Here is a 24,737-nt window from a genome sequence, read left to right as displayed (position 1 = left end):
TCTCACTCTTCCCAAATTTTATCTAAATAGAAAGTAATTGTTTCCTCACCTAGTACCATGCCTAAATTGTTGGTAATTGTAGGCATCTTGCTGTCTCATGTGCCCATCATATATATAAAAACCTAAGTGACCATTACTACTAGTCGACCGATCGACCGGCCGATGATGCACACTGACCACCAGGGGCAGACGCTCAATGCAGGAGCTGCCCCCGGGGGTCAGTGTGCTCCCACCGCCAACATCCTGCGGCCAGCCAACCTCTTGTGGTCCCTCCCCGCCCCGGACTGGGCTAGACAGCCCTGATCGGCCCCAGTTGCCGGCCAGGCCAAGGGACCCCACCCGTGCACGAATTCTTTTATAATGGGCTGATTTAGACAGGCATTTTTACATGAGAAAAGCAGCACATTCTGTCCCTGGCTGCTCAGGGTGCCAAGTTACCATACAAATGTGTTCATTTGAGAATTTAAAATTCAGCTATGTTAATATCTGAAATTTGATCAGTGTAAGCTGACATGTTGCTTATTTTGTAAAAGAAGTTTGCCTCTGAAACATCTTTACAGCCAGTGGGTCTGGGATGCTCAAAGTGTTTTCAGTCTGGTGCCATGCATTCATTTTTCCATAATGTAGAGTTGCACAGAGCTAGCCTTTGCGCCTCTGGCTCTTTTTGTGGCCCTTTTTGTGGTCTATGTAATTTAACAGTATCTGTTCTGCCTAACGGTTCTTAGGTTAGGCAGAACAAGGTACACAAGGTACATTGAAGGTTGTGTGGCTAGGAACAATTTTTTCTTATAAAGGTGACTTGTTCACTGTGATCCATCAGCCTCAAAAGTAAATTCTGAAGACTAATTTCTCTTCAAAGTTTTTGAGGGAAGCCTCCCTTAAACCTGTTCAGTTGTTGGTTTAATTTGATTTGCCTATTGTTGAGTACGTTATTATTTTCAAGCAATTTGACTAGGTTTGAAAAACTTCACATGTACTCATTTTGTTGTCAATAATGGGGTTTCATTTTCTGAATCCCCCAAGAACTATTGAATGAGATGTTTGCTGATAGAAAATCCAAGACAGGAATATGTGTATACAGCATGAATTCAACTAGTCATTGAATTTCAGCTCAGTATCTATTACAAGGAATTAATAAAATTTGTGTATTCACAAAATAAATCCAAGGCTCTAATATGTCTTGTTAATGTGAATCAGAAATAACTTTCAGTCCCTGGGAAATGTGGGAAATCAGGTCTCCTACTATAACTTATGCTGAGTAATTTCAGATACCATCAAGGAGTATGGTCTCAGGGATCAGGTTGCCCGCATTCCAATCTCGGCTCCACCACTTTCTTCCCTACAACATGCTGGTGAAAGTACCTATCATGGAGTATAAGGTTTAAGGTGTGGGTGATGAGAAGAGCTAAAAAGAACAGATGATATGGAAGAGCATCCTAATAGAGGCATATGTTTTGGGTATTAGGGAGAATGGTGAAGGCCAATCGAGGTGCATAAACTTCAACATGTGCTTAAGCACTGCATGCCTCCCCTTTACAGAACTCGGGTGGTTCACTCTAATTCATACTTTGGGATTTTTTTGTTTAACCTCTTCCGTCACCTCCACAAAAGCCAAAGAGTAAGTAGTTGCAATTATATGGAAGGGGGATTAACCATAAAAATCTAAACTACTTTAATATTGCTGCTCTTCAACCCCCTCCTACACCCTCCCATCTCCACTGATTTCCTGCACCTTCCGCCTGAAAAAAATGGAAGCCTTGCATGGCTTTAATAATAAAGAACTAGGGTAGAAAAGCTACTTCCTCCAAAATGCATTTGAAGCCCAAATTGAAATGTTTTGAAATCACATTAAAAGATTTGCCTTCATCTTGTGTTGATAACACCAATAAGGTGTTATCATTGGCTTATAATAAATTACGTGAGTTTTATTTAGAAATGTTATAAAGTCAGTAATTCCAGTTAACCAGGCTTAGTAATTCCACTTAGTGATTCATCCTACTCCGTTGTTTCTTCCCTCATTGGTCCTCTACTGTTTTCAATACCATTTTTTAAAATTGTGGCGTTTTGTTTTAACTACTATATGGATCGGCCTAGTCTCTCCCTGCAACATCACCTCTCAAAGCAATGGAGGACCTCACTAGTTAGGGTTTTTATCATTTTGCCATGAAACTAAGAGGCTTATTTAAACCTTATAAATGTCTAGACATATGCCTGAACTCAGTTTTTTTAGTGTTTGAAGTCATAACCTGTAGTAGCAACTGCTTTAGGGATGACTTCAGCCGTGGTTTTTCACAAGTTTGGCAGCCATGGCAATAGGATAGTATAATAGAGCTTTTGCTCTGAGTGTTTGCTGTTCCCACCTCAGACTGATGCCATTCACAAAGACTTAACTTTGTTGAGAACCAGTGAAGATGTAGACTACCAACACTGGGTGGTTTCAAGTTCACGTATCAGCTGGAAAGCCTTTTTAAATGCAAGTTTCTACATCGTGTAGCTGCTTTGAATTAACACAAGGGCAGCAAGTATGAGGAATAAAGACAAACCAGTCGGTGATGAAGGCTTATGGCTGCTCATTGAGCTGATTGAGTGGGTTTTTCATCTCAGAACAACTCATTACACTGGAAGTCCCAGGGCTGGTGTAGTGGTCATGCAGGAGAATCGATAGAGCGGTTGAGTGGAATACAGCATGTTCCCAGCCCCATACTCTCGAGATCACTCTTTCCCACTATGGCAACTCCTAATTCAGCCACTGAGAAATGGCCACAAAGGCCATAGAACTGGAACTGCTTTTAGAAGTTTACTTGGGCAGTTATATTTCCTTTGGTTGAGCTTGGGGCCCAGAGCATACAGGAAGATTGACCCCATAATGAAATGCACCTCTGAATGTGAAAATGGGTGTTGTGCTTGGTAAAAATGGAGGTGGTCAGAGGGGAAGGCAATACTGCCAAGTGAAAAGCTTTTCACACCATTAATGTAATCAAAACCACTAACAGGACTGGTGGATTTATCAGCATCCCAGTGAAGTTTTTTTTTTTTTTAAATATATTTTATTGATTTTTCACAGAGAGGAAGGGAGAGAGATAGAGAGTTAAAAACATCGATGAGAGAGAAACATCGATCAGCTGCCTCCTGCACATAAGGTTTAATAGGCTTGAACGTAAATAATTGCTCCAAAATAAGGTAAGACCACTCAGATTTTAAATCATACTAAAGATCCCAACTAAAAATTTTAAATGTAAGCCCTACTTAAACAAAATGATGTTTCATGTTATGTAGATACACAAATACAGGAATAACTCAGATTACAGATTCAGTTCCAAAGCACTGCAATAAAGTGAGTTGCAAACCTTTTGCTGGTGGAGGGTCTTGCCTTCAATTTAAAAAAAAAAAAGAAAAGAAAAAGAAAAAACAAAAAGAAAGAGAAAGAGAAAAAAAACACCAAACACATCTGTGAAATGCAATAGAGCAAATCTCAATAAAATGAGGTATGCTTGTAAGTGAAATAAGAGACAACATATCCCTTAAATTCCTCTCAACTATGAGAAAGAACTGTACAAATTGGAGAGAAAGAAGGAAAGTATACTCACAGAAACCCATGTAAGCATGTTGACCAAAGTAAAACCTGTTTTACCTCAGCTGGACTTTATTTCACATGTATTTCTCAAAACCTGAAGCAGCAGCTTGACTTTAACAGTCTGACAACTGGTGTTAGAATGCACCTCAAGTTTGTAGTTGTGACATGTTGAAATGGTAGCCAGTTTAAAAAAAAAAAAATCCAGCTATAGAAACCTTATCAAATGTGCTTAGTCCACCAACTTAAAACAAGGGCTTGTAATAATTTTGACAACTTGTCCCTGTTCATTTTGGTGAGGTTTATCAGTGTTTGGGATGTGAAGGTGGGGAGTGGCCTAAGTGGGGATGTTCTTGGAGTGAAGTGACCAGGGTGCCCTGAAAGTTATACATGCTGATCCTCTCCCCTTGTCCAGTCTAGCTTTATCCCACTAGTGGGCTAGGTTTAGCTAGTACTACATGTGGCAATGACCTAATTCGCCCTACAAATAAGTGAAGACCTCAAATCATACTATAAGTTATAGGAAAAGCAGTCTGAGGTTTATGAGGCCACTTAGTATAACCCGCTTCTTGTAGTTGGAGACCTCAGAGGAGTTTGGGGCCCTCCGATAGTGAAATACTAAGGCCTTTAGCTCTTCCTGTTAACCTTGACGCTCCCATCACCTGCAAGGTTAAGATTGTAGCCCCAAATAAACACAGCCTAGTGTGTCTCTACTTTTAACCTCTCACCTTCCTCAAGTCTCTTTTGTAAAAATTAAGTATCTACCCACTGAGCAATTAAGTACAATTCTTTGTTTTGTTTTCACAATTTATTTTAAACTAATGACATTAAAGTAGGACAAAAATAAAAAGAAATATTGTATAAGCAATAGAGATTATAGTTACTGGATAGTCAAAACTGTAAACACTGGAATACGTGGGGGGATTTTGTTACTGTTTTAAAAAATTTTCTCATATACATAAGTAATCGTGCCCGAACCTTAGAGAGACTATGTAACAAACTTTTCGGGTAGTGACACTGTAGGATCTAATTAAACTGGGTTAGATTGACCTTCCAGTAGGAAAGCCAAGGTGCTTTAACATCGTCCCCACAGTGAAGCAGTAACCAGCCGGGTCTGTAATGGGACTGGGAAGGAAGCGTTGGTGCGGAGTCAGTAACTTCTCTTCAAGAAGGAGTGCTTCAGCAGCTGAACAGCAGAGGGGCGCTCGTGCTGGTCCCTAGGAGAGGAAAACCACATTAGAAGCAACATCCAAAAATGTGCATGCCAACCAGATCGACTTGACTCAAAATGCCAACTTGAAGAAGAAAGGACCACCTCTGCCAGTCAGACAGATGGGTTGAGCCCAGTCTGCAGTTTTCAGCTGTGTGACCTTAGGCAGGTGGCTCAGACTTTTTCCTCATCAGGAACATGGAAATAACAGTAATGCCTAACTCGTTGGGAGAAATACATAATGTATATACAGCTGCTAAACAATGCCTGGCACATAAGTGTTCAAAAAACAGTAGCTATTATGATTAAAAAGTAAGTCCTATTTTTCACATTGTGGTTTTGTTCAGTTTGTTTAGGGTATAATTTATACACAAGTAAAATTACAATTTTAAAAAAAGCTTAGTGCACTTTTAACCAGCGTTACATTTATCTTTAAAATTTCAAGGCACAGGAATCCAGAACGAAGGCTGTTAAGGAGACATTTAAATATGTGCTGGTGATTAATTGAAATGATCCTATTTGGGACATTCTTGGAAGAGCATACAGTAAAGGGAGACAGTTGCTCAATTAGTACAACTGCTTTTGTTTTTTCCCCTCAAGAAATCAAAAAGCCTTTGCCAATGAACCAATGAATAAATGAACCAGCCAATAGTTATCTGCAATGACCTATTCCAAGGCATTCTTTTGGTTAAACTGGCATCTTTGGATAAGTTTTGGAGCAAATAACCACTAAGAATAGCCCAGGTGGAAATGAAATACTTTGGGAAAAAAAGTGATATAATCATTTAGAAATAAAAACCTCTCCCCTTCTAGGAGGCTCTTCCTCTAATACAATAAGGCACACAGCCATCCAAAATAACTAATGATGATTCCTTTTGATACAAAATTGCTCCTTGATTTCATAATTTGAGTGGAGGTTCGAATGGGCCATATATTGCAGGGGAAATGTGAGCTGCTTGAAATCTCTGGGCATTTATCTTCCTCCTCCTGCCTTCAGTTCCTTACCTGGTTAGGCACACGCGCACAAAGTCCACTGCGTTTTCTGAGAAGTGTTCAGGTAAGGGTGGCATCAGCCCCCTGTGTGCGCCAATGTAGAACATGGCTGCCACCCGGTCCATGGATGCCAGCGGAGGCTTGCCTGTGGCCATCTCAAACACAGTGCAGCCCACACTCCAGATGTCCGACTTCCTCCCATAGCCAGACTCATTGATGACCTCTGGGGCCATCCAGTAGGGAGTCCCATGCATGGACTTAAGCATGTCACTGTGAGTGCCATTTACGCCAGCCCAGGCCAAACGTTTGGCACAGCCAAAGTCGATCAGTTTTATTATTCCAGTAGGCATGAGCATAACATTATTTCCTTTGATATCTCGATGCACCACGCAGTTCTCGTGGAGATAAGCAACACCTTGCAGAATTTGTTCTGTGTATTTACAGAACACCATCTCAGGCAATGGCCCAAAACGGTTGATAATACTAGAGATTGAGCCACCAGGAACAAACTCCATGAAAATGCTCACGGTGTTTTTTTCCAAGCATGTCCCCAAGTAGGCCACAATGTTGACATGTTTCAGCGCTTTGAGCAAATCCACTTCTTCCTGCAGTTTCCGGTATTCTCTTTCAGTAGATAATTTATCAGAGGTATCCAAAGCCACCTGTTTTACAGCTATTAGCTCTCCTTGGCTAGTTAGACCACAATACACCTAGAAGCAAACCAATACCTATGATTAAATATAACCAGTGTTTCAGTGGAGCTAAGATGGGGATGAGCAGCATGGTGAGTGCATATCACAAGTGGCCTGTATTGATTAGATCCTGGCTTCTCCCATCCCCAGCTGTGTAACTTGGGTAAGTTGTTTAACAGTTGTGACTTCAGTTTTTTCCCATCTACAAAGCTGAGGTACATTTCTTACCTAACAGATATCTACAATGACTAACTGAGATGGTGGTTTGGGAAAGTTCCTTGTGTAATAACTAAAATAGGGCTATTTCAGTGCTAAAGTGTGGGGAAGCATGGGACCTGGTTGGAAAGTCTGTAAGGAGCAAACTCTGAAAGGTTGGAACCTCCAGGGTGAGTTGACTGAAGGCAACCGCCCCTGCCTTGACCTTTCCAATCAAGTGTACGTGCAAGCTCCCGGGTGTTTACTGGAATCCTTATGCTTAGTCTTTAGACGTCCTTGCTTAAAGGACACTGCAGATGCATGTGTCTTCTCAAGGATGCTTACCCTACTGATAGTATCTAAAAGTTAATCTTAATTCAGGCTGTTGTTACAATAAAAGCCTAGGGAGACAGGTAAACGGGGCGGTTTGATTTCTCTAGCCAGGCAGTCCCTTAGCCCTCTCTTTCACAGAAACATGTATCAGAGTAATCATTCATCCGTCACTCAGGGTCTGCTGGTCAGCCCCGGCAATAAAGCTCAAAGGAGACAAAGGAAGGCAGGCCCTGAGGAAATTCAGCAGTCACCTCTGCCATGTCTTCCTACCTTTTCACTGATTCCTCAAATGTCTCCAGCTAGAAGCGTAACATGCGTTATCTGGGGGACAGTCTTCTCTTTACCAATCTATGTAAATACTATCAATACTGCTAGGACTTCAAGAGACCTTTTTTCCAATTCACAAAATGTAAGGAACATCTTTTGTTTCTTCCACTCAGCAATGATTCTCCCCACTTCTGGTAACATACTCTGAGCTGCTGAACAAAGAGATTTCTTTCCCACTGGACTTGAACTTAGGAGAAGGAGAGGCTAGAAATGTGATGGCCATTGTACAAGCACAAGGAACCTGAGAATGAGAGCTGGAAGGCGATTAGAGAGGCCAGATCCTGAGGCATTGTTTCACCCCTGAAACACCTGTGCCCGGAGCCAGACCTACTTGAGATCCTTTAGTTACATAAAGCAGTGAACCGCCTTTTCTCTAAGCCAGTTTGTTTGGGTTTCCTGTTACTCCCAACTGAAGTAGTTCTAAATAAAAGAGTATGATGTGGGGTGGGGAGGGGAGGGCTCACTAAGAGTATTAAAGAAGAGGGAGGGGTCAAGGAGGAGTGGGGGTTTGGGGTTTCATCTTGTTCCCCGTTTAACTTACTGTGCCGTAGGCTCCCTTCCCAAGGATCTCACCCTTGGTCCACAGGATGGCTTCTTCATACTTTAAACTATTTTCAGAAAATATCTTCTTTTCATTGAGAAATTTATCCTCATCATATATTCCTAACCCATTACTATGTCTCTGGAAGAATGAGATAAAAAGAAAAGTCACCATTAAACTCTAAGAGGAGAGAAGAGGTGGCTTCCTTCTAACTTAGGATCAGCTAGCTAGGAAAAGGCAAATATGCACCCCTAACTAATCACATAGGATGCCCCTTCTACTTAACCCATGCCAACAGCCTCCGATCAGGTCATACCTGAAGCCTTCCCTTTTTCCACTATGAAACTTTCCCACTCCTCTGCCTACTTTTGACTTGTTGCCAACTGCAAGTGATGGTGGCCGACTCCTTTGCTATAGTGAGCCCTGAAAAAATAGCCTTTGTTCTTCATTTATTTCCACAAACATGCACACTCAAACACACCCATGTTGACATAAGCATATACTTGCATACACATATTTACATTTACACACAAACATACATACAGATGAGATACTCTCTCATGCACACACCCACAACCAAAACAAGCAAATCTAGTCGTCAAGATCAGGTGCCACAGACTGAAGATGCACGGCCCTGACCCTTGGTACTCAAGGGAGAATCTGCAGACAGCTGTATCAACATCACCTGGGTGCTTGTTAGACGGGCAGAATCTCAGGCCCCAGACACACTGCATCAGTGTCTGCATTTTAACATGATCCCCAAGGGATTTGCATTCACAGTAAACTGTGAGAGGCCCTGCCCTGGAAGGGAGGAAACAAGCATCTCTTTGTAGAATTCAGATCATGTTTTCCAGTTGGTTGATCCTGACTACATGCTTTGTTTTGCTCTCTTTACCAGTCCTTAGAAATAAATGATGGTGGTGATGCCGAGGCATGGCGAAGGGCCTTCATGAACAAGACAACCTGCGGGGTCACCTTCCTCCCAAATGAGCGTGCATGCCCCCAAAAGGTCATTCGGGTTCCTCCTTCCCACCCTTTCACATTTCTCTATCCAAATGGAAAGCTAAGGGCTTTGTGAAAAAGAAAAGGTCACAGAAAGTCAGTGTTTTACTCTAGGACTGCCAGATGGGGCTCTGAATGATTATATTTATTAGCTTGTTAGCTTTATTTCCGTTTGAAATGGCAGAGTGGTAGACCCATGTCAGTCACACCAGCACCACATACCCCCATTTCCTACCCCAGCTTGAAGGCCTCTCTGAATCCCGATCTACCTCCCAGCAGACACCAAGGTCACCATGAAGGCAGAGCTGGCCTTTCAGGACAAGGAATCTCTCCACAGTGACTAAGTGATTAAACGTGGGAGGCTGGAATCAGAATGCCTGGCCCCACCACTGACTGACTGGGTAATAAACTTCAGTTTCCTCCTCTGCAACATGGGGACTTGCTAGTACCTTTAGTATTTATCTCATGGAGCTGTTACGAAGCATATAAAGGAGGCAATATGATGCCTTCACTCATACATGGTAAGTTCTCAATAACTAGTTATGGTATAATTATTTACCTAGTATTCTGATCACCTATTTAAACTATTTATTCCTGATCCTGATATAGTGTGAACTAGATGGTGAGCCACTTCAGGGCCCATGTTAATTTCTTTTTTAAAAATGTTTTTTATTAATTTAAAAAATTTATCTTTATTGTTGAAAGTATTACAGATGTCCCTTTTTTTTTCTTCTTCCATTGACCCCTTTTAGCCCACACCTGCTCCCGCCCCAGGCCTTCAGCACATCATATTCATTTCTTTCTGCTCACACACCACTGAGAGCACTGCTTTAGCCATAATTATCTCACTGCTGATATTTGTTGATTAAAAACTTAATCATTGTATAAAAACATTGATCTATTTAAATAAGTAGTTTTGTTATAGTATTAACATACCCCCAAATTTTCCATTGTAGTGTGGGCTATCAGAATTCCAGAAGTAAAGCAGCATAATAAAAACATTGTAGCCCGAGAGTTAGAGGACCTGGATTCCAAACTTGCAACCAACGAGACCTGGACAAAACTATTTAATTGTTTACACTTTCTGATTCCTCGTTTGAAAATAAGGGATTTGAACCAGTTTATCCCTAGGGTCTTTTCCCACCCCAATTAAATCATTGCTTCTAATTATACCAACCTGTATTTTGACATTGGTTGTCTCTCCACCCAACTCTTGCATGGTATTTCCTCTCCTACCAAAGATGAGATTTATGTTTTCAGGATCTGTTTCATTTGCCACTATCTGACAAGCGTTGCTATCTTTCTCATCAAGAGCTAGTAGTTTTTCAGCTAGACAACCTAATAGTTCATCTGTCAATTCTTGGTTCTTTATAGAGTCGAGATTTTCTTGGGAAATTGAATTTGCATCATTTAAAGTTTTTTCAAATGTTTGGTGTGTAATTGACTTATTAGCTAAACTATCACGATCCAAAGAATGTGCCCAATGTTGATATGTTTGAGAAGATGCACTTCCTTGTGTGTCTTGGAAAGAGAGATTCGTAAGTGTTTTAGATGTATCTGTCAAACTGTCAAACTCTACATCATTCGTCAAGATTTGGTTGGCAATTATTTTACCAAGAGATGCTAGATTCTGCTTTTCTTGTGGTACATGTTTGTTGAAACTCTTCTCACTGGGCACTGCCCTGCTGTATTCTGAAAGGAAAAAGGGGGTCTGGTGATGTAGCTCTTCAAGTTCATGCAGATCTCTGAGGCTTGTGGGAAGAATTTGATCATTAGAAATGTCTCCTTCATCGGTGGACTCTTCCATAGAGACTTCTTCAACAATGGACAAACCTGAGACAGGAAGGAATTTGTTCTGTTCAGTGGACTGTTCATGAGTCTGAGTAAAGTTCATGGGCTGAATTTCGTCTTTGGAAGACAGGAAGTCATTTCCCAAAGACTTCATCTGCCACTCTGGTTCTGAAATTCCACCACCATTTTCAGTGTCTTGTAGTCTGCTACCTACAGCCTTGCAACCCTTTTCTTTGGAAATTAAACTTTTGTGCCTGTGTTTAATTCCAAGCAAAGCCTTTGGGGGTTTAACATGTTGTCTTTTCTGAGAAAACCTTGTTCTGCTATTGCTGCTTTTCTCACCGTGTGAAGATCTACATTTACCGTTGATACACCTGCCTGACGGAGCTGAGCATATCTCTCGGTAATATTTGTTTTCATGCTGTTCAGCCTCTCTCATGTGACAATAAACTGGGGTCCCAAACATTTCATAGATTCCAGGTCCATTAGCAGTTGAGTTGATTTCTTTGAACATGTCACTATACTTAAGATCTAGGTAATTTAGTCTCGGCTCTATTGGTTGAACAGGCATAGGAGTTAAAGACTTTTTTATTCCTGGATTTTTACAGATGCAAGGAAATGTTTGCTTTTTAGGTTTCAGAGCCCAGTAAGTTGATTGCTTCTTTTCTATCTGAGGCATTCTCCTTTGAAACTTGGGTGATTGCCGAGGTCTGGGCTCAACAAGCCCCAAAGAAGGGAAAACTTGAGTCTTTATGCTGGTTTTATGCACGGTAGGCTTCATGGGACCATCAATGGAAATCATGACATTCTGAGGTGTCCTGTTACTGGTCTTGGTTTTTGGATCGAACTTATTTCTATGGGTTTTCATCGTGCGCCTGTCATTTTCTTGGTGTGCACGTATGTTGAAGCTGTTGTTATGAAGGGCGCCCTTTCTTTTTTGGAGGATTGGCTTGGCTACAGCTGGTTCCTTGGGAGTCTCATCTCCAGGGAAAGTGATGTGGATAAGTGGCACTATCCCATTCATTTCTGATTTGCTTGCCTCTGCTATTGATATTTTTGTATGTGTCTCCATGTTGTTATGATCTTCCAGCAGCCTTTCAATGGGGCTGTCAGGAATTACATTGTACAAACTTTTAAGAACAGTAAATTCCTCTAAAATATGGTTAGGTTCAATTAGTTCACCTTTATGCACTGAAGCGCTTTTTGAATCGTCTTTATCATTTCTAGTCCCTTTATCCTTGCTTAGAGTTGTTTCTGAATGCTGGGCTTCTTGGGACTTGATTGGCATGGTACATCCAACGTCTGAATTTTGTTCACAGTTTCTGGCTACGGAACCCTCTATCTTCCCCGATGAAAGACATTGAGAGTTCTCTTCTGCTTTTCTCATTTCACTGCCAGGGCAGTCCATATCCACTTCCCTGTCTGCAGGAAAGTTGCCTTCCTTCAAATTCTCAAAGGGTACGGAAGACTGCCTTTTTTCAAAGTGAGAGATTTGAATTTTGTCACATCCTTCTGTTTCCTTCAGTTTCCCATTCTCCTCCATCTTCAGGTATTGTCTGTGATGGTTCGCCTTCCAAAAAGAGCACATGTTTCTGGACCAAATAGAGCTATTGGAGGACCCAAGAGTCTGATCCACAAACGCCGTGAATGAGGCGTCCAGTTGCTTGTTTGTTGGTCTTAACTCATCAGATCGACTAACAGGCTCAAAGAGCTTAGGTTCGAAAGATACAAGATTTTTCTCTCTCTCTTTTTGATACTTGTGATTTGGGGGGATAGTAAGAAGACCAGGTCTCGTGGGCAAGAATGACAATGGTGGCAGAGGGAACTAAAAGGAAAGAGAGAAGCAGCTAATGAGTACAGAAACATATATGCATATCATATTAACTGGTTTAAAGTAATCCTCAGAGATTCTAAGATTCTCTTTAGGGAGGCCTTGTATTTAGGAAGTACAAAGCTATCATTGAGATAATTTTAAAAGCTAAACGCAAAAAAAAAATTAAACATAAGAATTAGCTATTTTCCTCCAAGTTAAAAACAAAGAAACAAACACTAAAAGCTCATTCCAGGGTTGTTGTTTTTAGAACCAAGGTAAAATAATACTTTTAAAAACCAAGATTATCATAAAGATTCATGGTTCTATATTAAAAGAAGGGCCCTATAATGTAAGCATTAAAATATAAGATGAGACATTTTATTTCTCTCCTTCTTTCTCTTTATTTTCCAAAGAATTGATCTTAGTTGTGTTTTTTTTTAATTTCCACTTAGAATAGCTTAAAATTGCTGTTAACACTTACTTTAACAATGAATTACAGACTAACTCAGAATTTGTATCCAGAACACAGCTTCTCATTGTTTTGCTGAACTGTTTTGTTGAGGGTGGCTTTAAATGGGCTCACTATCTACTTGAAAGTTAGCAACCCTAATGGTTTTTAATTCTCCTTTGCCCTACAAGTAGTTTCAAAATAAGCTAGTCTTTGTTATTATCAACCTCTAGAGGTCAGTGTAACCCAATATATACTGTTCAGTGTTCAGGTCATGAAGCTATAAACTCTTAAATTCCGTGCTTCTATTCATTGAGTCCTTCTCTTGAATCTGTATTAATACAGATTTAATACCTAATTGCACCCGAATATTTGTGGGCTGGATCTTGAGTGGCAATTGAGAGCTGTATGTTTCATTGTCATTCTGTTGCCACCTGTGTTTAAGAGGAAAGGAAAAGGAAAGGACCCTGACACCAGACATTTAATTAAGCTTTAGAACCAGGCAAGATGCAGTATAATCCCCTAGTTTTATTGACGATTTTCTACCATCTCTAAAAAAAAAAAGACAGGAAATAAAGACAGATTCTCCCAGTGCTTAAACATCTCCCTAAGAGCAGCCATATTTTTTTGGTCAATAAACCCCTTTTACAACAATGAGCAGTAAGTACCTAGGCATAATACCTAGGCATTTTCTCAACGGCTCCTGGATACAGAAGAGTTAGACAGTTGAGAGCATTGCAAGGATCTTTCCAAATGTTTCTTTGATATATTAGATAACTAGGCAAATCTTTCTGCCACTGGAAATAAGAATGACCTAATTTCTAGATATGTTTTAAGAAGACAAATTTAAATATGTCTAAGAGAGCTCCTCATGTCATTATCTAGAGAACAGGAAACACCCTAGAAAAAGAATATACAAGGCAAGGTATAATTTACCCAGAAATTATTTGCTACTCTATAAACTATATGTGAATTGTCGTTTTTCCAAGAAATAACTGCTGAGAAATTTGGTTTTGAGTTTTTTGATAGAGTTTTTTTCCAACAACAAAAGTTCTTTGGTGTTAATCCTTAAGTCAGTAACACTGAAGCTAATCTTACCTCAATTCTTCGGCTGCTGTAGTTCATATCAGAGGCAGAAAACTCTACAACAAGAACATTTAATAGAAGTTAGATATTCTTAGTAGTAGAGTGAACGCAGTCAGCCTCACACCAGAGTTTGGGTATGGAGTCATCTTGGTGCTGAGGTTTTAAAAAGTCAAAATTGAGAGTTATTCCAGCTGTAATCCATGTGGAAGGGGGTATGGTTTGATTACACAAAACCTTAGGCTACTTCCACTAGAGGGGGTTGTTGTTTTATATATAATATTGTTTCTCATCCATGTATGTTATATGCATGTCTTATATATAACATTTGTATATATGTATGTGGATATATGTTTATATGTACATCCTGGCAGGAAACACGAGATCTCTGGACCAGAGGACAGAGCATTTGTTACTCACAGGGCATCACAGCACCAGTTCCAACAGGGCCACGCACTGAGAGCAGGTGTGTACCTGCACATTGCACCACCGGAATGAGCACAGAAATCGCGACTCAGCATTTATACAGAGTGTTCGGCACTTCGACTCATCTTTCCCTCCCGAGAAATGCAAGCAACTGTCTCCAGGAGAGACGGGGAGTGTAGTCTCTGGGCTTTATTGCCCTAGAAGGTGAGCCAACAGCTCCTGCGGAAACAAGTCTGAATCTCTCCGGAGCAGCACACTCTCTCTAATGGTTAAGACCCGTTTATCATTCAATCATCTTGCAACCTAGTTTCCTAGTGCCTTTTGCTCAGAAAGCCTGGACTGTGCAGAAATGTCAAAACATTCATGTATAATCGTCTCCCAACTGTTGTTTGAACTCCTGCTTGGCACCCATCAGGAGTCCGGAAGGAGAGCTGTGTGGCAGGGGAGACGAGCTGACTAGGTAGCTGAAGCCTAGTTGTTGTCTTCTAAGCTTGGCTCCCCAAACCCCACCCTCCGCCACAGCTTGATGTTGAAGCCGAAAGTGGCAGTGTGTCCAGAGTCACAGCAGCTCACACACCTGAGTGAAGTGGGACAGGTGGGGACAGTGGTAGGCTGACGTCACATGCCCCAGCTAACGGGCCACCCATTGCCAAGTCCTAGTTGGTGCTGTCCATGCCAGATGGGGAATCCATCTCTGCGAGATCTCCATTGTGAAATCTCCCTCGCCTAAGATGAGGATCCCAATTGGAGGGGCACAGGCACTCCCCTCAGCCACAGCTGGCCAAGGCACCTCCCCCAATTCTTAATGCCTAATTCAACAAATATCAAGTGCCTACTGAGTGGCCAACACTGTCCCAGAAGATGGCAGCATAGTTGTGAACAACAAAGACAAATTCCTTGCCCTCATAGAGGTCATATTCTAGAGCAGTGATGGCGAACCTATGACACGCGTGTCAGAGGTGACACGCAAACTCATTTTTTTGGTTGATTTTTCTTTGTTAAATGGCATTTAAATATATAAAATAAATATCAAAAATATAAGTCTTTGTTTTACTATGGTTGCAAATATCAAAAAATTTCTATATGTGACACGGCACCAGAGTTAAGTTAGGGTTTTTCAAAATGCTGACACGCCGAGCTCAGAAGGTTCGCCATCACTGGTCTAGAGGTTGAGATTTTCTACTGAAAAGATTCTACAACTTAATACCAGAAATACAACTGAATGCAATTTATAGTGGGTTCACATGCATGGCTTCCTGAGTTAAGAAACCTTTCAGGCATTATTATAAATATTTGGATGAATAGTGTCCAGTGTTGGTAAGGAATGACATGAGGTAGAAGGGCACTCACTCAGGTGAGATTGCAGACATAAGACCTTTCCGGTAGGTAATTTGAAAATCTTTTGAAATGTATACAGAGTTCCAGCCCTGACTGGTTTGGCTCAGTGGATAGAGCAATGGCCAGCCGACTGAAGGGTCCCGGGTTCAATTCCAGTCAAGGGCATGTACCTTGGTTGTGGGCTTGATCCCCAGTAGGGGGCCTGCGGGAGGCAGCTGATTGATGTTTCTCTCATCAATGTTTCTAACTCTCTACCCCTTTCCCTTCCTCTCTGTAAAAAAAAAAAATCTATAAAAATCTATTTTAAAAAATGTATATAGAATTTCAGTTAAAAGGTTGAACATACAAACTTCTCTCCACACTCCTCACAAACCTCACTAAAATGACAGTAAAGAAATTAATTTTTAAAGGTGGGAATAAGAACAACAAAAACCCTGAGGACAAAGCAGCAGATGAGCAACATCAACAACATTTCGGACCGTGAAGCCCGTATGGGTGAATGATAATCGATGCGTTGCCAGCTTTCTCTGTCCTGCTCACGGCCTGCAGAGGGAAGCCCTGGGAGAGAAATGAGAACAAGGAGCAGGCCCTGAAGACACGGCACCTCCGAAGGTGAGGAGAGCGGAGGCTGAAACAAGGGATTCATGGAAGTCTGCGTCGGAGGAGGTTCCGGACTCCCTGCCCTGCCCACCATCCGGAGCTGCTCGGGCCCTGGCTGGCGGCGGGAGGGTGGCCCTCCGGAGAGCTTGGCACAAAGACGCCAAGGAGCGAGGAGCAGCTGAGAGCAGACATGGGTGCTAGGGGGAGGATGAGAGGATGGGATGACAGCCGCCCGCTGCAGGTGAAGCCGCCTCACAACTCTGGGCAGAAGCCTGGACAATCCCTCTCCAGGGACACTCACCGCGAGGGGCCCGGTGCGCGCCGACCCTGGAGCCCCCGCCCAAGCCGCCCCGCCTGGCAACGGCTCTAACGGGAACGGCTCTAACGTGAAAATACAGAGAATAAAACAGACTGCAAGGCAGTAAAGAGCTCAGAGGATCAGGGGCAATGAAAACTGTCCTTACTGCCCTGTCCTCAGGGAGCTACTGGAAACGTGCCCCCTGAAAGGAGGGAGCAAACCAGGAGGAGGGCGCTGAGTATCCAGGACGCAGGCGTCCACGGCAGCGGGAGGCCAAGGACGGCGGTGAGGGAACCCCAGGCAGAGAGCTGGTCCGTGGGGCCAAAGACCAAGCAACACAGAATGAAAGAGGAGGGCAGAGGGTTCCAGGGCAATGTCTTCAGAAACACTAACCAGCCGATGACCCGCCTTGCAGGTGCCTGAGCGGAGGTGCGTTTCACAGTCCATCAGCCAGCACCGGGAGGGATTAGCACGGGCACACAGAAAGGAAGCGAATACAGAAACGGCGCCTTCAGCAGCACTGTAAGAAAACTCCATGTCTCCGCAGGAGGAAAACGTAATCGCAGAGCACGCATGAGCTCAGCTATAACCAACATTTCCCCAGTCACCACAATGGACACACCCAGTGTTGATTTCTTTTCACTACAAAGGTTGAGAAGATTGGGGCTTGCCCATGTGTGAGGACAGTGATGCGAAAGTGTTAAATTCTCATAGCTACGGTGTCAATGGAACGATCAAGCAAGATCATGATGAACATGTTATCTTGAAGTATGGAAGTACACTCAAGGAGAAATGGTCTTGGAATACTATTGGTGCTTTTTAGTTTTTAATTTGCTCATCTGCCTTTCCTGCATTCTTCTTAATCAACATATATTGATTGCCTAATTTTTAAAATTGCATTTGAAAACTTTTTAAAAAGGCTGGAGGCGAAGGACCGGCCTGGGGAACCGCAGCTGACACCTTCAGATAAGCAGCTTCCACTGAGATGCTGACCCAACCAAGTGTGCCCGTCTGGTGTGTGCGGATACTTCTGTTACACCTTCACGGTTCCCTGTGGTGTGGCCGGGAGACGAGGTGTGTCCATGATGGCCAATTCAGTCTCTCCTTCCACACTCCCGCCAGTCTGTACCTGCACCACCTCACTGCCCCTCCTTTTCCCTAAACCCTCTCCACTACAAGACTAACTATGCCTACCCTTTCCTTTCCTCGTAACTGAAGAGGGACTCGGGTGGAGGGGATGAGCCTGAACACAGACGGAAAGAGGCTTAAGCACATTGGCTTCAGAGACAGGCGGTCCAGGTTGGAGCCCAGCCTCTGTCATTCCCTAGCTGTGTGACCTGGGCCCACTCTCAGGCTTCTGGGGCTCCGTTTCCTCATTTCTAAAACAAGGATGCGATATTACCTACATCCGTGCGTATCTGTGCCTTGCAATAGTTGACACTCAATAAATGGTTATTGTTGTTATTAACTCAATACACATTTTTTAGTAGTTATGCGCCAGGCCTGGTGCCATGTGCTTGAAGGGTGGTGGATTTCAGCTTTGTGATCTGGTGAAGACAGACATATAAACAAATGATGAGAATTGAACGTGACAAGTGTTGTGCAGCTGATTGGACCAGGATCCTACGAGAGCAGAAAGGAATGGTGATGCCTCTAGTCTTCAGGAAGTTCTGGAAGACTTTCCAGAGGAAGTGGTATCTCGGGTGTCACCTGAAGGATGGCATACGTTCCAGCAGGAAAAGAAACAGAATGTGCAAATATTTCCCTATTTGTCCTGGGACTGGAAGGCATTTAGTGCTGCTTATCATGCTGCTGAGGACGAGAGGCAGGATAGGAGGCTGAAGCGAGGCTGCCGAGAGCCGGAATTAACTTTGCTGGTTTTAAGGAAGAAGACTCTGGGTCTACTTTACAGTCCAGACCTGATGAGAACTCCCTTGCGTACAGCCTGTCTGAACACTGCTTCAACATTATGGTAACTGAGATAAGCCAGACACGAAAGGACAAATATTGTATGATTCCACTTACATGAAGTACCTAGCATATTCAAATTCATAGAGACAGAAAGCAGAATGGCTACCAGGGGTTACGGAGCAGGGGAGAGCAGGAGTTATAGAGTTCAATCAATAGAGTGTCAGTTTTGCCAGATGAAAAAATTCTGGGGATGGTTGCACAACAATGTGAATGCACTTAATGCCACTAAACTGTACACTTAAAATAGTTAAAGTAGTAACTTTTAAGTTATATACATTTTACCACAATGAAAAAATTTTAATTGTAATAAAATACTGCTTTAGTTAAAACTCACTTAAGCTCCACCCAGCCCCCTATATCTTATAATTTTATCTCCCCTTTGTTTGGTGCAATGCCTCACAGTTCGAATGCTGTGCCATCTCCTCCATTATAATAAGCCGACAAATGTAGCTTTTTGGATGACATGTTTGTCCCAGGTGGTTGGCCGATTGTCTCAAGACAGTGGAAGGCAAATAGCAAAGACAGCATTGCCCTAGGCCAGTGGTCGGCAAACTCATTAGTCAACAGAGCCAAATATCAACAGTACAACGATTGAAATTTCTTTTGAGAGCCAAATTTTTTAAACTTAAACTATATAGGTAGGTACATTATTATGAACTTAATTAGGGTACTCCTAAGCTGGCCTTTGCTAAAAACGTCCTCAATCTGATTGAGGTACGTTCGCTGAGGTCGACCCCTTCCAACTCTCCCATCCACACTCATCTTGTACGCTTGTTTCATTTCCTTTCGTTCATCCTCTCTATATGTCCAAACCATCTCAACATACCTTTCTCAGTCCTCGACACTACATCTGCTTTCACTCCACAACGTTCCCTAAAATTAACTTAATAAACCTTTCTTAAAGTTTTAAGTCAACTTCGCACTGTACGTGTGCACCCGCACATGGTATTTTGTGGAAGAGCCACACTCAAGGGGCCAAAGAGCCATATGTGGCTCGCGAGCCGCGGTTTGCCGACCACTGCACTAAGGCAATGAGCCTTGAGCTGGAGAGAGTAGGAAACTCAGCTCCTACAGAAAAGCATCCTCAGTGTGGACCCCAAGGTTCCCACAGATAAACATCAAGCAAACATGAGTTCACAGGAAAGATCTTCCAACACTCAGGAAAAAGATAAACAAACATTTGTTAAATGAAGGATAAAGGAATCGCTGTGCATTTATATCTGTGGACTCACCTTCAGATTTTCTCTGCTGGCCTTTCAGAGTCTGAGGCACATCTCTGGCTACAGACTTGGAGATGTGGGGTTCTAAGCAAGGTCTTGGTAACAAGGCCAGGTTCTCATCGCAGAGCTCCTTGGGGCTTTCTTCTGTCTCCAGGAGTAAAGGCTGTGTGGTTGGCATCTTTGTTCTGAAGTCCATCATCTCAATTTCATTTGGAAGAGGAACAGAAGGTGCTTGTGCCCACTCTTGATGCTCTGAGGTTATCTGACTAAAAGGGGGAGGAAATGGCTTGATTCAAAACTCCTCCCCCATGTCTTCCGGATCTCCGGTTCTCAGTCCAGCCTGGCATCACTAGAAACTTTGGAGAACCATTTCCAGATGGTGCTGCTGAGTAGGATGGCTGCGTTCCTGAAAGGACAAGACCTCTCCACCCTTCAACTTGCTCCCCACCCCGCCTGCCCTCTGCACCCACACGAGTTTTCCCAGTCCCTAATTTGAGCAGAGAAATCAGAGTGGCCAAGGGCACCCTTTTACTTCTCCAAAGGCATTAACCAGCCAGTGTTTCTCAATCTGTCTTTGGTGAAGGATCAGTGCTGAAACTTTCCAGCCTATTGTAGGCTGACACTTTTGTAAAATGTAATAAAAGTGAATTTCTACAGCCCTGGCCAGTGTTCTCAGTGGTTAGAGCATTGGCCTGTGCACCAACGGGTCTCAGGTTTGATTCCTGGTCAAGGGCACAGACCTGGGTTGCAGGTTCAAGCCCCACCAACTAATCAATGTGTGTCTCTCACATCAATCTCTCTCTTTTTCTCCCTTCTTTCCTCCCTCCCTTCCACTCTCTCTAAAAATCAATGGAAAAAATATCCTCGGGTGATTATTAACAACAACAAAAAAAGTGAATTACTATAAAAAGAAACGAAAATTTGAAGAAGAAAAAAAGCCCCATTTTTTTTCATTATCAGATCCATGAACATAACATGACTGTGAAATTGTTACACAATTTTTTAAGTGTTTAAAATTTCAAGTTTATACTGACTTCGTCGTGGACTGGTAACAGAAGGACCACAGACCACAGTTCACGCAGCTATGGCGCAGGGTAAGCAAACCATGGCCTCCCGTCTGTTTTCCTAGTTTTATGAGATCACAGCTACATCCGGTTGTTTTCAAATCGGCTATGGCTGCGGTCAAGATACAACTGCAGAGATGAATCATTGCAACAGAAACCGGAGGGCCCACACACATTTCCCTGGGCCCTGCCACAGTGATATTTATTATGATTCCTGCTTTCAGGCGATTATTTTCTTCTTTTTAGTGGACTTCCTAAAAATGTAGGTTGTCATGCAAATATCATTTCATACTTAAATTTCGTCCTAACACTTCAAAGAATATTCCTTACTTGCTTTCTTTTAAATCTTCTTGGCTCATCTCTTGGGCATGATGGACGTCTCTTGGAAAAGTCACAATAATCTCGACACCTATAGAAACATGTGACAATAGTAGAAAGAAGAAGAAAGGAATGAAGTCCAGTGGTAACTGAGAGAAGTATTTTATTTTCGGTTATTTGGCGAATCTGTTTTTAATTATTACAGAATGGAATTAACCAGGAGGTAGCCATCTTTGTATCTTTTCTGTCCAACATATGATAGGTCTTAAATAAATGCTTTCTTAGAGAGCAAAAAATCATATGGCAAAAGTTTCCAGACGTAAAGTAAAGTTGATGGCCAGCAGTGTTGTCCCTAGGATAGGAAAAACAAGGCTACCTTCTGTAAAGCGTAACCAACGACACCTACTTCAGAGGACTGCTGTGAGAATTAAGTGAGATAATTTATATATTACCTCAGGAGCTTGCTCGTATTTGTAAATTTGGTCAGCTCCTGTCTGATTCCATGGAATGATTCAATATAACCCTTAAATTGAAAGTTCCAATTTGTAGAATCCATGCTTGCTTACAACATACCACGTTAAACACACCTAAAACACCATGAGCCACGCCAAAATAGCCTGTACTTTAAGGCTTGTCTGTCCGTTCTTTTTCTATTCAACAAAATTGTACTAAGTGTGTATGCCAAGCCCAAGGCTTTGTGCTAAAGATATAGAAATAAACAAGGTGCAGCTGTGGCCCTCACAGAGCCGATAAATAAGGAAGCAAAGAGTATGGCAAGACAAGCATTGTGATGCGGGAACAGAGGGAGGACGCAGTGCTTGTCCTACCCATGGATCTGTCAGACCATTGATTCAGTCTGCATATGCCCGGAAGAGCCACCGTTTTAATCAGCTCCACTGGTCGATTGCCAGGGAAGAAGTGTGTATTAGCAGGGAAGACAACAGCAGGGCACGAATCTGAGTCTACATCCCTCCTCCACTTCTTTGGTGACCTTGGGAAAGTTACTTAATAGCTATGGTTATCAGCATTATCTCAATTAAGGTGTGTTTTTTTTTAAAAAGAACTTTAAATTTTATTTTAACAGTTTATATTCATTATTATTTTACATTAGTTTCAGGTGTACAGCACAGTAGTTAGACAATCATGTTTTTATTATTTTTAAAGGATTTTGAATATTTTGTCATACATACAAGAACCATCACAACAAAAGCATTTTTATTGTTCAATTTTTGTGCCTGTGTTATTTATGAGACTAGCATTAAAAACCAGTAAACATTTGTAAAAGGAAAAGTTTTGTTTACAATGATAATAGTATTTACTAGCTTTGTTATTCAATATTGTATTACGTAGTACCATGAAAATGTACCTAGCTTTGGTTTTCTTGATGTTTCTCAAATAAGACAACTTGATTGCAAGTTTTCTAATATTATATGATAGCAAAAGACATGTCACTTAAAAATGAAGTTTTTTTTGCAATGGTTGATTTTTAAAAAAACTTTTCAAAGATCCTATCACCACACTCTGGAAGCACAAAATGAGAGGCTTAGAATGACTGTGTAGAGCTGGAAGGAACGTAGAGGTCACCTAATCAGAACCCTTCATTTTAGAAACGGAGCGACTGACACCCATGAGGCTGTGGGACGTGTCCGGGGCCACGCTCGGACCTGAGAGGAAGATGGATGTCTTTCATAACATTCTGTAATCATCCTGGAGGGCAAGCACCGAGCTGGCACATTAGAGACAGAAAAGCATGCAGCAAACATTCCTAATAACTAAATGTCAGTGGGAAGGATGTTCTGCACAAAGCAAGGTGCAGTTCGTGCTTGTATGGAAGTTAGAAGACTGTGCAGTGTAATCACAAGAATGTTCTTAAAAATGACTGTGTCTTTACAATGATTGAGGACTAAGAAAACCAGATGTTTTTAAGCAAATTTAATGTTTTCAAAGTCTGTTAATTGGTTGATTTCTTTTTCGCACCAAAGAACAAAGATACAATAATCAAGTATAAGAAATACTTGCTTTTTTAAAGACACTGTTAAAAGCAATGGGCCCAGCCTTGGCTGGTAGCTCAGTTGGTTAGAGCATCATCCCAATGTGCAAAGGTTTTGGAGCCATACCCAGTGTGGGCACATACAAGAATCAACCAATGAATGCATAAATAAGCGGGACAACTAATCAATGTCTCTCTCTCTCTCTCTCTCTCTCTCTCTCTCTCTCTCTTTCTATAATCAATAATTAAAAATATTTCTCTAATCAATAATTAAAAATCTGGACAATCAAGGAGAGAACCAAGATGGCGGCATAGGTTAACGCCAGAGTTTGCTGCCTTGAACAACTACTTCAAAAGTGAAACTAAAAGACGGAACGGACATCACCCAGAACCACAGGAACACTGGCTGAGTGGAAGTCCTACAACTAGGAGGAAAGAGAAACGCATACGGACACTCAGAGGAGGCGCAGTGTTGAAGTCAAATTCTGAGGTGCGGAGTGCGCGGAGCGGGCTGGCGGCGGAGGGCGCGGTTGGTGTCTTCAATCGGGAGGGAGTCGCAGACTCTGAGCTCCAGATACGGGCGAGTCTTTAGGGACCCAGACTCAAACGGGAGAAGCGGGACTGTCTGGCTTCGGTCAGAGCGAGTGCAGCTTTCTCTCTGAGGTTTGCAGCGGGTGCTGGGACTCAGGGAGGCAGAGCCACTGGGGACAGGACTGAGAGCCGCCATAACTGCTCTCTCTGGCCCACCCTGTTGATCCTGTGCGACCCGCCCCGCCCAAGCCCTAGACAGAGGCATTTGCCGGATTGCCTCAGGCAAAGGCTAGATTAGCACCTCCCTAGAGGACAGAAGTTCTCTCACTGCAGACACAGCTGATTCTCACACCCACTTGGCCTGGAGGTCAAACCCTCCCTGGTATTAGCTACAACAATCAAGGCTTAACTACAAGACTGCGCACAAAGACCACTAGGGGGTGCACCAAGAAAGCATAACAAAATGCGGAGACAAAGAAACAGGACAAAATTGTCAATGGAAGATATAGAGTTCAGAACCACACTTTTAAGGTCTCTCAAGAACTGTTTAGAAGCCGCCGATAAACTTAATGAGATCTACAAGAAAACTAATGAGACCCTCGATGTTATGATGGGGAACCAACTAGAAATTAAGCATACACCGACTGAAATAAAGAATACTATACAGACTCCCAACAGCAGACCAGAGGAGCGCAAGAATCAAGTCAATGATTTGAAATGCGAGGAAGCAAAAAACACCCAACCGGAAAAGCAAAATGAAAAAAGAATCCAAAAATGCGAGGATAGTGTAAGGAGCCTCTGGGACAGCTTCAAGCGTACCAACATCAGAATTATAGGTGTGCCAGAAGATGAGAGAGAGCAAGATATTGAAAACCTATTTGAAGAAATAATGACAGAAAACTTCCCCCACCTGGTGAAAGAAATGGACTTATAGGTCCAAGAAGCGCGGAGAACCCCAAACAAAAGGAATTCAAAGAGGACC

At 42.4% G+C, this 24,737-nt stretch overlaps 1 protein-coding gene across 1 annotated transcript in view; it reads right to left on the bottom strand.

The window, feature by feature from the left end:
- Nucleotides 1-1,146: 1,146 nt before the first annotated feature.
- MAP3K19 (mitogen-activated protein kinase kinase kinase 19) overlaps nt 1,147-24,737 on the bottom strand; it is a gene marked incomplete at its 5' end in the record, with an annotated part of 57,133 nt that continues 33,542 nt past the window's right edge. Inside the window, 7 exons of the mRNA XM_081095381.1 lie at nt 1,147-4,788; nt 5,787-6,484; nt 7,863-8,003; nt 10,042-12,480; nt 14,015-14,058; nt 19,865-20,118; nt 21,247-21,325. Coding sequence (XP_080951507.1) covers nt 4,722-4,788; nt 5,787-6,484; nt 7,863-8,003; nt 10,042-12,480; nt 14,015-14,058; nt 19,865-20,118; nt 21,247-21,325 — 3,722 coding nt within the window. The 3' untranslated portion in view covers nt 1,147-4,721. The remainder of the gene's footprint in view (nt 4,789-5,786; nt 6,485-7,862; nt 8,004-10,041; nt 12,481-14,014; nt 14,059-19,864; nt 20,119-21,246; nt 21,326-24,737) is intronic.

This window comes from Myotis nattereri (assembly GCF_964212035.1).
Source record: "Myotis nattereri genome assembly, chromosome: 7".
Classification (NCBI taxonomy): domain Eukaryota; kingdom Metazoa; phylum Chordata; class Mammalia; order Chiroptera; family Vespertilionidae; genus Myotis; species Myotis nattereri.
This window is presented reverse-complemented; position numbering and strand designations above follow the sequence as displayed.